This window comes from Nyctereutes procyonoides, unplaced genomic scaffold (assembly GCF_905146905.1).
Source record: "Nyctereutes procyonoides isolate TBG_1078 unplaced genomic scaffold, NYPRO_anot_genome, whole genome shotgun sequence".
Taxonomy (NCBI): Eukaryota; Metazoa; Chordata; class Mammalia; order Carnivora; family Canidae; genus Nyctereutes; species Nyctereutes procyonoides.
The window spans coordinates 22,214,795-22,230,226 of NW_026575139.1; the positions used below are offsets into that span (position 1 = coordinate 22,214,795).

A 15,432-nucleotide genomic window follows, 5' to 3' on the forward strand; every position below is an offset into this window, starting at 1 on the left:
GTTTTAGTAGTTATAAACAGAGATGGTAATAGTTGTCTTGGGGCAGGGGGGTGGAACCTCACTTCACTTTTTTTCTGTATACTCCTTTGCACCTCTAGAGTCTGTACAGTATACATTCTATTCTCAGGAATAAATAAAATTAGAGTGAAATGCCTGGTTTTTCTAAAAACAAACTTGTTTGTTCTTGGCATGTGAAGTATGGAGAGGTTATCTTCTAGCCCAAGGAATACACTAAAGAAGGGCTTCAGAAGTTTTTTTGGTCCATAATACCTCTCATTTTTGTGGGGTGTTAGGCAGGCTTGGTGGCAGTAAGGTCACCACTGAGAGAGGAGCCATTAGATACCGGAATGGATGGTGGTCCTATGGGAGAGAAGGGAGCATCTAGAAAACATGGGGAAAGAAAGGACCTTATTCAAGGTCCTTTGCTAGAAAGCCAAAACTAGTCAGTGTGGGAATCAAAGATTCTGGTTCTTGGAGAACCCAGAATCCAGGCTCTCTTCTCTCTCATCTCAGCCATTCTGTACCCTTTCCAGCCCTAGCCCCAGCCCCAGCACCACAAGTTGGTCCTCTTTCTTACTGCCCTGAAATACCTACAAGCTGTCTCATCAAGAAGGTATTTCTTGAATACCAAACGCAAGCAAAGCCCTATATTCAGAACTTGGTCCAGTAGGCCAAACTAGTTTTCATCATTGAAATTTTTTGCTTCTCTTATTTTTCTACCCTTGTACATCCCAAATAGACTCTGTGGCTGGAGTGTATCAACAGTATGTTGATTTTGTCATCTCTCAGGTATGGCTTACTTATTATAAGTTATAGGTTACTGTATGCTTATGGGGTTGTATGGAATTACAGTTACTGGTTTACAGGCCAGTCTTCCTGTCAGACTGAGTTGATGGTGGTTGTGACTGATGGGAACTAAAATTTTATTCACATATTCAAATTAGAAAATCTTTATTTATAGGGACCTCTCCTAGTGTGGACACACTGTAGAGACCTACTAACATGGGAAGGTGGGAGCCAGGGGTGCTAATTGTGATGTGGAGAGCATTCCTGGCTGAGGGGATGGTGTAGGCAAAGGCATTAGGGATGTTTGGGAGAACCTGGAATATAGGTGTATGAGAGATTGTGTTTTGAATGTCAGATGAAGAAGTTTGGCAGGCAGTGAGGAGTCTGGGCAGTTTTTGAGCAGGGGTGTGACAGGAGAGTTTTCATAGCTGGTGTTCTGTCAAAGTGGGATGAAGAATGAATGAAACAATGGAGTTGCATCCAAATTACTTTATTAAAGAGTATGTTATGTTGGAACTTGTTTTATGCTTCCAGAAGGTGAATTGATTCCTGAGTTATTGGGGCTGCCTGTGTTTTTGACTTTTGTGTTCAAGTATGGAACATATGGATTTTATTCTTAAATAGCTTCTAAAGTTGTTGAGAAAACATAACTCTTCAAATCTAACAGGTCTTTGCAAAGCCCTCTACAGGTAAATAGTGTTTGAATTGTGGCAGTTACAGAACTGAGTAGCATCGAGTTAATCAGGAAATAATTCTCTGAGGAAGTAATAGGAGGAAATATGTGGGATAGTGGGGGATATTTGCTTCTACAGTTTGTTTAGAAGACTACTATTTTATTCAAATTCATTTCAATAGGATTTTCACAGTAGATAACATTAACAGTTAAGCCAGCTGAATTCTACCATTTTCTTACAAAAATTCAGCTTTTAGAGGGAAGGAAGCTCACTCAGTCTTGTGATATAGCATGTTTGTTTTCTGTTGCTGGATTAAATGTAGTGAGAGGAATATGCAAATTTTAAGGTGTTACACTGGGAGAGATGAGGGAAAGTGCTTGCTTAGGTTCATAAAATGCAAATATAATGTTGCCACTTCCTCATTTCACTGAATGAATGGTGTTTATAACCACATCCTTACTTTCTTCCTCATTCCATTATAAAAGAGCGTCCATTTTAACTATTTATGTTGGTTCTTCATATGTTGATTTGGGTAGAACTGAATCCCATGGTCCCACTATAAAGATAAGTTAGGAGTGCCTGGTGGCTCAGTTTAAGTGCCTGCCTTTGGCTTTGTTCATGGTCCTGGGGTCCTGAACCCCCCCCCCCCCCCGCCACCCCCCCATCGCATTGGGCTCCCTGTTCTGCAGGGGGTCTGCTTCTCTCTCTGCTCCCTCTGCCCCTCCCCCCAACTCCAGCACTTGCGCTCTCTCTCAAATAAAATCTTTTAAGAAAATAAAGCTAACAGTAAGTTAGCAAAAAATTTAAAAACTTAAAAAATAAAGATGAATTAGCCTGAGTTCTATGTAAATTGCAAAAAATTCTTTGAATTCTTTACTACTTGATCCTCTGTTATTAATGTTGTTTTGGATGAGAATGTTGTTTTTTCCAGTCTGTGGTCTGTTTCTTTTTTATGTGAGGTGAAACTAGTCCTCCAGAAACATGTATGTGATTAGATAAAGCAAAAGGTTGAATTTAAAATGTTCTAATCTAGATAGGAAATAACTAGAAGTATAAGGAGCAAATTATGGTATGTAGTTAGCACGCACTTACTAAGCTTAAAGTTTTGCCTCTACAGGTTTGTTCATGGTCCCATATTCAAAAATGGGAGGGGTAGGTTATTGGGAAGGGACATTATTTTATCCATTTCCTGATATGTTTAATTTTCAAGATACAAAAGAAGGAAACTGATTGAATATATTAATAGGAATTTCTGGAAGGATTTTATTCTTAATCTCCTTCAAAAAGTAGTCTAAGAATATTCTGATTAATTGTCATTTTAGCAATATCTTTGGAAACTATTAACGTAGTACAGTTACTTGATACAGAAGCTGGTGGATTATCAGTTGGTTTGTCTTTTTTAGTTCTGGGGATTTACAAAGAGCTCTATTTACCATTGTTTTGTGGTGTGTTTGGAGACCTGGACAGCAGACCTCTATTTTTTTAATAGTCTCATTGAGATATAATTTGTATATCATAAAGGTCACCTGTTTAAAATGTACAATTCAGTTGTTTTTAGTGTTACAGTTGGCCCTTGAAAAATGTGGAGGTTAGGGGTGCTCACCCCTTCCCCCATGCTGTTGAAAATTTGTATATAAGTTTTGACTCCCCTAAAACTTAACTACTAACATCCTGATTGACCTGAAGCCTTGCTGATAACATAAACAACACATATTTTTTAAGTTATATATATTATATACTGTATTCTTACAATAAAGCAAGCTAGAGAAAAGAAAATGTTATTGAGAAAATTATAAGGAAAATACATGTATAATAATGCAACTGTAGTTATTGGAAAAAAATCTATGTGTAGGTGGATCTGCACAGTTCAACATATGTTCAGGGTCAACTATTTTCTTTTTTTGTTTTTGTTTTTTTGAAGATTTTATTTGAGAGAGAGTTTGAGAGACAGAGCAGGAGCAGGGTGAGGGACAGAAGCAGGTTCCCCACTGAGCAGGACACCACTCCCACCCTCACCCCCACTCCACCCCATATGGGGCTGCATCCCAGGACCCCAGGATCATGACCTGAGTATAAGGCAGATGCTTAACCAACTAAGCCACCCAGGCACCCCGGGTCAACTATATTTTCACGAGTGTGTACAACCAGCACCATAATCTAATTTTATAACATTTATATCACCTGAAAAAGAAACCCCATACCCATTATCAGTCACTCATTACTCCCCCTCATCACCCTAGGCAACTACTACTCTACTCTCTGTCTCTAGATGTTTCATATAAACGGGATCATACAGAGTGTGATCTTTTGTGTCTGATACTTCTAATTTGGCATAATGTTTTGAGGTTTGTCCGTGTTATAGTAGATTTCAGTAATTCATTCCTTCTTAGTGCTGAATCATATTCCATTGCATAGAACAGTCATCTATTTTTATTTATTTATTTTAAAGATTTTATTTATGTATTCATGAGAGACACAGAGAGAGGCAGAGACACAGGCAGAGGGAGAAGCAGGCTCCTCACATGGAACCCGATGTGGGACTCGATCTCCGAACTGAGATCACACCCTGAGCCAAAGGTAGACGCTCAACTGCTGAGCCACCCAGGCATCCCTATTTTTATTTACTCTAGTGATTTCTTACTGGTACAAAGTTGTATCCCAAATAAACCTTTTTAAAGAGTTTTATAGTAGATAACAACTATATCCTTTTGCACTGGTGACATAAGTAGATCTGCAAAAGTTTCCCTGTCATCTATGGGGCTTTGGGGCTTTTTTGTTTGGAGCAACAGTGTAGCTTATTTTTAGCAAGGCTTTTTTTTGGGCGGGGAGGGGCTTTTGAATCTTTAGGCTTCTGTCTTTTCAGCTTTTCTATGCATTTAGCAATTTGGGTTATTATTATTATTATTATTATTATTATTTTTACTACTGAGAATATGTAAGTTTAAAGATGTGGTGCTCTGTCTGATATCCTAAGTCATTCCAAGTTTAAATTGAATACCATTAGGGTCCTAAACTGGTAAACTGATTTAAAATATTTATCAAGGGACGCCTGGGTGGCTCAGCCTAGGGCATGATTCTAGGATCTGGGATCGAGTCCCACATCGGGGTCCTCGCAGAGCGCCTGCTTCTCCCTCTGCCTATGTCTCTGCCTCTCTCTCTCTCTCTCTCTCTCTCTGTGTGTGTGTGTGTGTGTGTGTGTCTCTAGAGTAAATAAATAAAATCTTTAAAAAAAATAGAAATTTATTAAAAAAATAAAATGTTTATCAAAATGAAGAAATAAAGTTTAAAAAATAATAGAATTTATAGGTTTTTTTAAAAAAAAAGATTATTTATGATAGACATAGAGAGAGAGGCAGAGACACAGGAGGAGGGAGAAGTAGGCCCATGCTGGGAGCCTGACGTGGGACTCGATCCCGGGACTCCAGGATTGCACCCTGGGCCAAAGGCAGACGCTAAACCGCTGAGCCACCCAGGGATCCTCGAATTTATAGATTCTTAAAGGCTACCCATAAACCCTCAACAGTTTTTAGACCCCCCCCCAAAAAAAAAAACAGTTCTTAGACCCCAGTTTAAGAAATTTTATTGATGTTTCCTTACAAGCTATCTTTTGTTTTTATATATGTTTCTTATGAAAGCATTTTGAAAATACCATGACAACTTTGGTAGTAAATAACTGAAAATGTAAAAAAGAGCAATTCACTCTACTTAAATCTGGCCATCCGGTGGAGCTTGTTAGAGACAGCATGTGATGACTGGTCCGTACTCTTGCTCTTACTTACTACACATTCAGTTTTGACCATTGGGAGTCTGGTAAATCAGTTTTGCATCCATTTGTCCTGTACCAGATCATTCCCAGTAACATAGACATGTTTTTTTTCCCATCTTGAAAACGAGCTTTCTCATGATCCTTTCTCCTCCATCTACTCCGTTTTTTCCTTTTTTTTTTTTTTTAAAGTAAGGTCTATACCCACTGTGGGCTTGAACTCACAACCCCAAGATCAGAGGTCCCATGTTCTACTGACAACCAGCCAGGAACCCCTCTTTCTTCCTCCTAGAGTAAAATTTTCCGATAGAGCTGCTTCTGGTGTCTTGCACCCCATTCTTTACTGAACTCACTCCAGTCAGGATTTTGCCCCTACCACTTCAACTAAAACAATTTTTCTCAGGATCACCCCTGACACCTGTGTTGCAAAATCTCATATTCCTTACTTGGTCTTTACTTTGTTTAGCCTGCCAGCAGCATTTGACACAATCGATCATTCTCCTTCTGGAAGCACTTTGCTTACTTAGTTTTCAGGCATTATAATTGCTTGGTTTTTGTCCTGCCTCTGTTTTCTTTCATTCCCTCTTGCTAGATCCTTCTCATCAGCCCAACTTCTAAATGTTGATATGGATGTGACATTGGCTTCATCCTTAGTCCTCATTTCATGTGTACGCATTCCTTTGGGGATTTCATCCATTATCGTGGCTTTTGGTACCTCTGTATGCTGATAAGTTCCAAATTTATATCTTTAGCACTGACTTCCTCATTGAATTCTACATAACTGCCCATTTGACGTCTCCCCACAGGCATCTCAAACTTTACATGTCCAAAACTAAGCCGACATTCATTGCCTCCTGACCAGCTGGCTAGCTTCCTGATCTCTATGGATGACTATTCTTTTCTGCCGTTGCTTAGGCTGAAAACCATAGTGATATCCTTGACTCTTCTTTCTGTCACACACCGTGTGTAACCCATCAGGAAATCAAGATTCAACTACTTATCAACCTCCATTATCACCTAGACATCATCTCCTGCTTAGTGTCTTGCTCGTCTGCTCCTGTCACACTGGCCTTTTGCCGTTCCTTGAACACAAGTACACTCTTGCCTCACTGCTGTTGCACTGTTTACCTGTCAGATGGTCAAATGGATAGTTCTCTCCCTTCCTTTTCCTTTATTCTACTCTGGCCACCCTAGCTAAATTTTAGTATGGCTCCGGCAGTTTATCTCCCCCTTCCTTATTTGATTTTTGTTTCCATTAGCATTTTTCACTGTTTAACATACCTTATATTTTATATATTTGTCTCATGTAATATCTATCTCTTCCACCAAAATATAAATTCCACAAGGGCAGAGATTATTGTTATCTTTTTGTTTACTGTTATATGCCAAGTGCCTAGAACAGTGCTTTGCATTTATTAGACTTTCAGTGAATGTTTAAGTTAATAATATGAGGAGTGGTGGTAATAACAATGAGTGTTGAGTCTTTTGAATTTAAGTATTCATAGCATTGTGTATGCGTGTACACATATGCACATACACACAGATGACTCAGTTTAAGATCTAAGAAAACAGGGGATCCCTGGGTGGCTTGGCGGTTTGGCGCCTGCCTTTGGCCCAGGGCGCATTCCTGAAGTCCCGGGATTGAATCCCATGTCGGGCTCCCGGCGTGGAGCCTGCTTCTCCCTCTGCCTGTGTCTCTGTCTCTGTCTCTCTCTCTCTCTGTGTGTGTGTGTCTATCATGAATAAATAAATAAATCTTAAAAAAAAAATCTAAGAAAACAGCTGTCTTTAATTTTGAAATGTCATTACGTGTCTTCAGTTTCAGTGATTGAGAGTTTTGAAGCATCCTGATCTTTGCCAGATACATAAGTACCTTAGCACCATCAGACAAAGTAGATTTCCTTGTGATCGGATCTTTACACTAAGTAAATTGGGATCCATGTTGTTGAGTCAGGCACTCAACAAGCTGTGGCACATAAACCTTTCAGAAGAAATTGTAAGTCATGGAAATGTATGGGCATAGACTTTGGAATGAAAAGGCCTCTCGATCAGTTCCTGGCTCTGCCCCTGGCTTGTTCCCTAACTGGGAAAGCCATTTTGCCTTTCTGGAGTGGGAATAGTATCTTCTGTTAAGAAGGTGCAGGGATATTTATGAGCAGATATATGTAATGCTGGACATAAGTATCATAAGTACTCAAATGGGAACTCTTGCTGCTGTTGTGATTATCATCATATTTACACATCTATGTTGGGCCAGAATTGCTCTTAACAACCGTGGACAATTGTTATAATAAAGTCAACTTCTCAAAGTGGTAGCACTCAGCCTTTTCCACTGTGATCCTTAAGTCTAGATAGACACTAGAATAGGTGGTACCTATTTATTTTAAATAGTATAGAATGTTTTTTAAAAGACTCAATCTCGGGGATCCCTGGGTGGCGCAGCGGTTTAGTGCCTGCCTTTGGCCCAGGGCGCGATCCTGGAGACCTGGGATCGAATCCCACGTCGGGCTCCTGGTGCATGGAGCCTGCTTCTCCCTCTGCCTATGTCTCTGCCTCTCTCTCTCTGTGTGACTATCATAAATAAATAATAATTAAAAAAAAAGACTCAACCTCAACCAATAAAGGATATTTATTGGCTAATTATTAAGCTCCAGACTACTTTTGGTAAGGTCTTCAATGATCCTAAATTAACAAATCCATGAATTTGAATTTTTCTGTTTGAGGCTACTGGTAGAAGTCACTTACCTAGGGACTTCACACTCAGCAGTCCAGGGTATAGTTTCAACTAGGTATTATTTTCTATTTATCATATATATCTGCTAGTATATGGGGTTTGTGGACAAGGTCTTCAGGAAACATGTGCATGAGGAGTACATCAAGTTCAAACAGTGCATGAAAGTTATTTGTATTTGACTCTATCATTGCCACTCACCCACCAGTTAAGTATATTTTGCCTGGGCAAGTATCCCTTTAGAGTGCTTGTTACATTGTATTGTAACTTCATTTGTGTGCCACTCCACTCCACTAAGAGATCTTGGGAGTGTAGAGGTTGTGTCTTACTCATTTTTATCCCCAATACCTAGATTAGTGCCTGGAAAGGACAGCTCAGTAAATGTTTGTTCAGTGACTGAGCAAACAAGTAGTAGGTCGGCCCTGACTGAAATCATTTTGCAGTGACTAAACCGTGGAGGAGGAAGGGGGTGGGGTGGGTATGTGGAGTGGGATGGGGGCCAGGGTGGGAAGGGGGAGGGTACCAGTAGTGGGGGTGTCACAGTTTGCAGAGAGAACCCTCGTGTTCTTCATTATATCCCAGGTCTGGTAGAAGTATTTAGAAAAGAGTATTTGAATGAAATAAATGAAGAGACAAGTCCTCTAGTATAACCCTAAGTCCTTGAAAATTTAAACTGTATATTTTTGGAAAAAGACACTCACCCTTGTTGCATAGAACTGGAACCCTGAATAGTGATCCCTTTCCATCCCCATTCTTACTTCATTGCTAATAAGCAGCAGGGAGTTTGGATAGCTGCCTTTCAGCTCTCTCCACCAAACCTTCTAACTGCAGTCATACTGGTACCCTGGCCATGAGTCCCTCTCTTCTGCCATTCCATCCCACCTGCTTTTTGATCTCTAACATTGCTCACTGTGGCAACTTCTCCATCACTCTGTGCAAGTCTGTTCCCATCTCAGGAACTTCCTTGTTCTCCCATTGTAACAATGAGCTGAGCTGATGAGTTGAGCTGCAAGCTCCCTGATGTTGGCAGTCTCTGTTGCAAAGACTGGAGCCCCTCTCTCCCTTCCCAGCCACACCACTAGGTCACTGGTTCCCCAGAACTGTACTTAACTTTAGCCTGCAGCCTTTTTTCGATATTGGGGTTTGGTAAGACTTCTGGTAGGTGGGACCAGACTCGTAAGTGTTTTCTGATGTTTATATAATGTATATAAAAATAATACTCTTTGTTGCTACTAAAAATTTGTGATGGAGCCTTTCTCTTGGGGGTTTAAGTTAATACCTTTAATATTAATGTGCAGTGTTTAGAAAAGTTATAAAGAAATAAAATTAAGAAGAGTTAGTACTCTTTACCCTATTTGATATTAATAGAAAAGGATTGGCGACAACTGTTTTGGGTTTTTTTGTTTTTGTTTTTGTTTGCTTTTTTCCTTTAGGTAAAGAAATGCATGGTGAATAGTAGCTAAGGAAAAGTCCCAAATTAGAATTTAGATGTCTTTGTTCTAGTTTTCATTCATTTGATATTCTTGTTAGAAGTGGAGACTATCAAAAAGGACATACCAGTTAAGTAGTAAGTTTCCAGTTGATAGACACATTATTTATGGATATTTTCTCTTAAGGAAATGTAAATGTTAGAATCAGTTGTGAGAAGAGGGTGTCAGGTGCTGCACATTCCTAAGAGTACTTTCTGACTTTGCTCAGCTTGATGTAAGATTTTATCTACTGTGAGGCTTATTTAGTAGAGTCCAATGACATAGAAGGTTATTAATTATAAAATTTTATGAAGTCTTATTTAGCAATGAAAGTCTTTCAAAATAAGGCTTAAACTTGAATGTTTCTGATTAGCTTATTTAACATAAGTCCAGATCTCAGGGCTAGAAGTTTAGCAGTTTGCTAACTATAGTAAAACTATAGTAGTTTTCTTTTTGTTTGGTTTACCCCTTATCTTCAGGAGTCGAGTTGTTCTAATGTGGTCTGATCGTGTTCTGAGCAGTGGTCATATTACATGGGACATGACATTATGCATTCATTTTAGCTCCACCCAGGCTTTTTTATAGACTTAAATTTAGTGTAACTTATTTCACAGAAGAAGAGAGGGCTTTAAGTCCCTAGTCATGAGAATTCATCATAAGAATTTTTTTTTTTTAACTCCCATCCAAGGAAAGAAACCTGAGATAGGTGTCTTTCTATATAAGCTGTCTTTTAGTATTTCTTGTTTATCATTTTTCTCTGGATGTTTTTCACTTTGATCTTTTAAAATATGCAGAGGATGGAATTTTAATTTCAGAATTTTCTTATTTGAAACTGGAATTACAGTGTTTTTTAATGGCATTTCCCAATATATTACTTGGGAGGCAGAAGAGAAGTCCTTTTGAGGTTATTGGGAAGGAAAATCATTTAAAGGACAGAATTGTACAACTAAGTTTTATTTTTATGGGACCTACTTTTTAAGCTAAATTCTTTGGTTTTATATTCATGTAGTCAGATAGTTATTTACAACCATTTCATATAGGTTAATTGTCAGGGCCAAGTGATGTTTACCTGATTAAGAGTTCTTTTACCTTTTTTTTTTTTTTTTTATGATTTCTGTGCTCAGTATGGGGCTTGAACTCACAACCCTGAGATCAAGAGTTGCATACTCTACTAATTGAGCCAGCCATTGCCCCAAGTTGTTTTAACAGAGAATTGATGCCTTTACAAATGTTTTCCTTATCAGTTAATTCAGTGTAATTGATCTCTGGTTCCCAAGCACTCTTGCAACATGGAAAGGGAAGTTGTAAAAATTTTCTAAATTAATTCAGTTAAATTCATGGTATTTCACCATTTGTTGGCAGGACTTTGTGTCGTTATATCAGGATTTCGAAAACTTCTATACAAGGAACCTCTACATGAGGATCAGAGACAATTGGAATCGACCAATCTGCAGTGTGCCTGGAGCCAGGGTGGATATCATGGAGAGGCAATCTCATGATTACAACTGGTCGTTCAAGTGAGTCTCAGTTGGGAAATTATTTGACAGCAAGAGAAAAAGAATTTCTTCACTTCAGAATATATTCTATTGTAGATTGAGTAATCTATAAAAATAAGAATAGAAGCTGAGAGTACAGTACAACATAATTAGTTACCTTGCAATATGCTTTGCATATTGTTCTTTGCTATCTAGATTTTTAAAATGCATTTTTCTATTACATTTGATACTGTGTTGGATTATAATTGAATACAAAATTTGACTTATTAGAAAACAAAAAAACAATGATAAACTGTCCTTTCTGTTATGCCACTTATCACAATCAAGTGTCTGAATTTACTTCTGCCTATTTTGATTTCTCAAATGATTTAAGGATATATAGAATGTTTTCACTTAAATAGATGGAATAGTTTTCTGGAAATCTTTTCATATTCATAAAATTTTATTGTTTAGATTGTACACATTGCATTATTATTAAGAAAAAAAAGGCAAATAATACAGATAAATGAAATGTTCTCCCATGACAACTAGCCACTATCCCTTCTGCAAACCCACTTCTCCACAAACCTTCACTCCCTAGAAGTAACCATTGTTGTCTGTTGTGTATGATTCCTCCAGATGTTTTCTGTGGGGTATGCATGTAATCAATCTACTGGGGTTACATAGAGGTAGGTTTTGATTTATAAGAATAGGATCATACTATAGAAATCATTTTATATCTTTTTTTACTTGCTAACACATTGGTAATATCCTGCTTATCTATTTTCACAGCAATATCATTATTAGTACTGGATACTGAGTATTCTATAATATAGCCATAGATAGTGTCTAGCAGGTTGGACTGCATCATTCTTTGTTAAAAACCCCAAAATCTCAAAAAAAAAAAATCTCAGAGTTCAAACAGCAACAGTTTATTTCTTTTTTTTTTTTTTTTTTTAATATTTTTTTTGTTTTATTTATTTATGATAGGCACACAGTGAGAGAGAGAGAGGCAGAGACACAGGCAGAGGGAGAAGCAGGCTCCATGCACCGGGAGCCCGATGTGGGATTCGATCCCGGGTCTCCAGGATCGCGCCCTGGGCCAAAGGCAGGCGCCAAACCGCTGCGCCACCCAGGGATCCCAACAGTTTATTTCTTGTCCACACTTTGTGTCTGCCTTAGGTTAGTGGAGCCTCTGAACCATGTTCTTGCTTGTGGGCCCAGGCTGACTGAGCTCCCACCATGTAGAAATGTCACTGGTCTGGGGAAGGGACTTAGTAGAAGATAAATTGTGTAGTGACTCTCTTTTTTCTTTGCTTTTTAAAAAAGATTTTATTTTATTTTAGAAAGAGTGAGTGAGCAGGGGGAGGGGCATGGGGAGAAGGAGAGAATCTCAAGCAGATTTCTGTGCTGAACACAGAACCCCACTTGGGGCTTAATCCCACAACCCTGAGATCATGATTTGATCTGAAACAAAGAGTCAGATGCTCAACTGACTGAGCCACCCAGGCACCCCATTGTCTAGTGACTCTTAAAGGATCTTTATGCATATATTTTTTCATATGTGTATGGCAATTGCTGAATTACTACCAAACTGCCCTCCAAAAAAAAAAGTACTAACTGATATTCTTATGTGCAGTATGTGAGACTATCCTGGCAAACACTGCATATGATCAGTTTTTAAATTATTATCATTATTGATAAGTGAAAATTAGTATTTTGCCTTTCATTTTCTTAATTGGTAGTGAGTTTGAGCTGCTTTTCATCTAAGCCATATTCTTCCTATTTCCTGTATATTGTGCTTCCTTTTGTATTACTATGTTTATTATCACATGTAAGTATTTGATTTTCTCATGAGTTTCATGAACTTTTATGCTTTTGAAATACAGGTACACAGGGAATGTAATTAAAGGTGTTATAAACATGGGTTCCTACAACTATCTTGGATTTGCACGGAATACAGGAGCATGTCAAGAAGCAGCTGCGAAAGTCTTAGAGGAGTATGGAGTTGGAGTGTGTAGCACTCGGCAGGAAATCGGTAAGCATAGGATCTGTTTGGCCAACTGATATTTTTAACTGTGCTACTCAGGAGGGAATAATGCTGATACAGACCCAGAGTAGTAAGCATCCACATACATACTTCACCATATTGTTTCTGAAGTAATGGATGATGTTAATGCTTTCAACACATTTTGAGATGTATTTATCTTTTCCATTATATTACAAAATATATCTAGAAGGGTTCCATAAATATTTGATTCATTTGTAACTTTAATGTTGACCTTGTTGGCATTTACAAATGATAGTGGTTAAGGGTGCCACTTACTAGTACTGACCCCATGGGCATATGAGGGTTAATGTGTTTCCATACCAGTAATTGAGGGCTGATAATAATTCCTATCATACAAGGCTGTTTGAAGAATTAAAAAAGTTAATTCATGTAAAGTGCTTGTGTCATGGTAAACACTCAGTAAATGTTAGCTATTTATTATTATTATTACAAGTCTATAGAATATAAAGGTGAACAGATTTATATAAAAAGAATTAAATTTTGTTCAAAGGAAAATTCCAAATTCTTCCATTTTGTTCCAGAGAATTGATAACTATAGAGGTTATAAGGCAATGTCCTGGATATTTATTACTGTGAATAACCCCAAAATTTAGGAGATTAAAACAATAATTTCTCATTATTTCTTGTTAGTCTCAAGACTGGCAAATGTAGCGGGGTCATTTATACTCATTATCCATAATGATGTGGTTAAGGCAGCGATGTGCAGTGACAACATATAGTATTCAGACTTTACATCTTTATGGCACTTTATAACTTTCTTGAACCTATTCGCTTTTTTGATCCTCACAACAATATGAGGTAGATAGAGCAAATATTATTATTGGTATTCAACAGATAAGGAACTAAAGCCCCGAGAGGTTAAATGTGTAAAGCTTTGAGGACAGGTAGCACCCAAGTTCAGCAGTCTTTTTTTCTGATCTTTTGCATTTAGTTAGTATCATTGATCAGTCTTGTTCAGTTTTTAAGGATTTGAGTATTGATAGAAGATCACAATACAAAGTGAGGGAGGATGCTTTTTAACTTGTCTTTTGCTACATAACAAAGCATTCCAAAACTTAGTGACTTAAAACAGAAACATACATTTATTTGCTTGTGATTCTGCAGTTTGGGAAGTGCTTGACATTTATTTTAACTCCATATACTATTGGGTGGGGCATTATGGCTGACAAGAGAATGTCCAGGATGGCTTTACTTCTATGTTTGGCATGTCAGCTGGGTAGTGGGATCAGGTGAGGGCTACCTGAGCCCTGCATTCTCCTTCCATATGGTCTCTTATCCTCCAGAGCCTCTCCCTCTCTATATAGCCTCTCTTTTCAACAACTAGTTAGACCGTTTTACATGGCAACTGACTCCAGAAGTATAAAAGCAGATCTTGCCAGGCCTCTTTACATCCTAGACTTGGAACTGGCATGTGTCATCCGGAATGGGAGAAATTGTTGGCAATCTTCTGTACAGGAATTCCATCACAGGTGCCAAATCAGAATGTATTCAACTACTGTGTCCTTTATCAGCCATTTCTCTTCATACTGCTCTTCCACAGAGCTTATTCTGAAAAGGTTGTCACATGTAGACTATGATTTCTTTTTAGGAAGTAATGAGTAATTCTTAAATTTGGGATTTGGTGGTATTAATTTCATTAACTTCTCCACACAGGAAACCTGGATAAGCATGAAGAGCTAGAGAAGCTTGTTGCAAGTTTCTTGGGAGTAGAAGCTGCTATGGCATATGGCATGGGATTTGCAACAAATTCAATGAACATTCCTGCTCTTGTTGGCAAAGTAAGACTTAGTCTGTCATTTTTGAAAACTCTGTTGTATGTATCTTTTGTTTGTAAAGCATTCAGAACAAGCCAAAGGCTATTGTAAACTTCAGGCTACACATGATCTACCCAAAGATATTTCTATCACAAATTTTTGGATAAGTGTATTCCATGGAGACTTATATCAGTTGAAGCTTTCTTGCTAGAACCCATGATTCTTTCTCTTCCATTAGATGATTCTTGCCTTTTTTATTTCATATAATTTTGAAAGGGATTCTAATTAAAGCCTCATAAAAGGCTAAAAATTTTGAAAGAAACAATGTTTAGTTTGGAAGGTTATTTAACAGGTGGTTTTTCCTGGTAGAAAAATAAGAAAATACATAGGTACCCTAATGCCTATTCTTATCATAATGTCTGTTGCTTAGAGATATATGGGCAAATGATATGTATATATGTAAAATACAGGTAATATAGGTTAAAAGTAATAATATAGATGAATAATAATGAAGGTTAAAAGTAGTAGTAATAACAACAACAATAATAAAAATGAGTATGTGCAATTTTTATGCCCCTGTGGGTAGAGTTTGTATGGGGGCAGTTAAGGAGAGAAGAAATAAGAGACTTTGTAAATCAGATTCTAGCAGACTGGCACTCTCAGCTTGAAGGGGCCCTCAAGGTTTTTTTTTTTTTTTTTTTTTTTTTTT

The 15,432-nt window shown here is 37.9% G+C and overlaps 1 protein-coding gene across 1 annotated transcript in view; it reads left to right on the top strand.

Annotated features, from left to right (window-relative positions):
* SPTLC2 (serine palmitoyltransferase long chain base subunit 2) overlaps window positions 1–15,432 on the top strand; it is a 111,017-nt gene that overhangs the window by 25,493 nt on the left and 70,092 nt on the right. Inside the window, exons 3-5 of the mRNA XM_055304090.1 lie at window positions 10,786–10,940; window positions 12,788–12,936; window positions 14,623–14,747. Of these exons, the coding sequence (XP_055160065.1) occupies window positions 10,786–10,940; window positions 12,788–12,936; window positions 14,623–14,747 (429 nt within the window). The remainder of the gene's footprint in view (window positions 1–10,785; window positions 10,941–12,787; window positions 12,937–14,622; window positions 14,748–15,432) is intronic.